This window comes from Eimeria mitis, genomic scaffold (assembly GCF_000499745.2).
Source record: "Eimeria mitis Houghton genomic scaffold, Emh_scaff893, whole genome shotgun sequence".
NCBI classification, from domain to species: domain Eukaryota; phylum Apicomplexa; class Conoidasida; order Eucoccidiorida; family Eimeriidae; genus Eimeria; species Eimeria mitis.
The window spans coordinates 8,373-9,943 of NW_013576573.1; the positions used below are offsets into that span (position 1 = coordinate 8,373).

Consider the following 1,571-nt stretch of genomic DNA (forward strand, 5'->3'; position numbering starts at 1 on the left):
TTTGCCCTTTTGAACTGCTTTGCGTGTTGCTGCTCTCTTCCGCCCTCTCTGTCTGACCCGTCAAGTTGCCAGTTCTCTCCTTGTTGTAATCTGTCGCTTCTGCACCAGTGGATCGCTCTCTGCTCCTTTGAGGCTGCCTCTGGCGCGGAGCTTCCTCTTTGCTTATAGAGCCCCCTCGGTCCTTATCATCAGATTCATCGTCACCTACTGACGTGCTGGCGTCAGCCGGTCGATTGAGGCGCGGCTGCCCTCCTCTCCGCTGGCCCGCTGCTGCATTTGCTTTGCTTCGTGAGCTGTCGCGTTCTTCTTTTTCCTCTTCGTCCTCTTCCTCCTCCTCCACCTCCTCCTTCTCTGCAGCTTCCTGGGGTGTACGTGATACCTCTCTTGCTCGCTGTGCTTGCTGCCAAGATCGCCTGCTCTCTTCCGCTCTCTCCGTCCTACCCGTCAAGTTGCCGGTTCTCTCTTCATCATTTTCTATTGCATCTGCACCAGCGAGTCGCTGTCTATGCGATTGAGCCTGCCTCTGACGCAAACCTCCTTCTCTATTTCTCGCGCCCCCTTGTTCCTTATCATCAGAATCTTCAACACTTATGGAGGTGCTGACATCAGCAGGTCGGGTTCGGCGCTGCTGTCCTCCTCGCTGCTGGCCCTGTGCTGCACTTCCTCTGCTCCGGGGGCTGTCGCTTTCTTCTTCGTCCTCCTCATCCTGCTCCTCCTTTTCTACAGCTTCCCGTGGTGTACGTGGTACCTCTCGGCCTCGCTGTGCCTGTTGACGAGGCCGTCGGCTCTCCTCACCTGTTTCAGTCTGACCCGTCAAGTTTCCAGTTCTTTCCTCATCGTTATCTGTCGCTTCCGCTCCTGCGGATCTCTCTCTGCTCCTCTGAGGTTGCCTCTGGCGCGAGCCTCCTTCTCTGTTTCTAGAACCCCCTCCGTCCTTTTCATCGGGATCTTCAGTACCACCCGAACTGCGGGTGTCAGCCGGTCGGTTGCGGCGCTGCTGTCCTCCTCTCTGCTGGCCTTGTGCTGCACGTCCTCTGCTTCGTGAGCTGTTTTCTTCTTCTTCCTCTTCGTCGTCCACCTTCTCCTTTCCCGTAGACTCCCTGGATGTACGTGATGCCTGTCTTCCGCGCTGTGCCTGCTGACGGGGCCGTCCGCTCTCCTCACCTGTTTCAGTCCGACCCGTCAAGTTGCCAGTTCTCTCCTCATCATTATCTATTGCCTCTGCACCTGCGGAACGCTCTCTGCTCCTCTGAGGCTGCCTCTGGCGTGAACCTTCTTCTCTGCTTCTTGAACCCCCCTTGTCCTTATCATCGGACTCCTCGTCACTTACTGAGGCGCTGACCCCCGAAGGTGTGTTGCGGCGCTGCTGTCCTCCTCTCTGCTGACTGCCTGCTGCATTTCCTCTCTTTCGTGAACTCTCTCGGCCTTGGTCTTCTTCTTCGTCTCCTCCTTTTTCCTCCTCCCCCTCCTCATCCTCCTCCTCCTCCTCCTCCTTTTCTGCAGCTTCCTCCGGTGCGCGTGATGCCTGTCGTGAGCGCTGTGCCTGCTGACGAGACCGCCTGCCGTCTTCC

The 1,571-nt window shown here is 57.5% G+C and overlaps 1 protein-coding gene across 1 annotated transcript in view; it reads right to left on the minus strand.

The window, feature by feature from the left end:
- EMH_0024830 (uncharacterized protein) overlaps nucleotides 1–1,571 on the minus strand; it is a gene marked incomplete at both ends in the record, with an annotated part of 8,841 nt that overhangs the window by 3,982 nt on the left and 3,288 nt on the right. Inside the window, one exon of the mRNA XM_013502351.1 lies at nucleotides 58–1,559. Coding sequence (XP_013357805.1) covers nucleotides 58–1,559 — 1,502 coding nt within the window. The remainder of the gene's footprint in view (nucleotides 1–57; nucleotides 1,560–1,571) is intronic.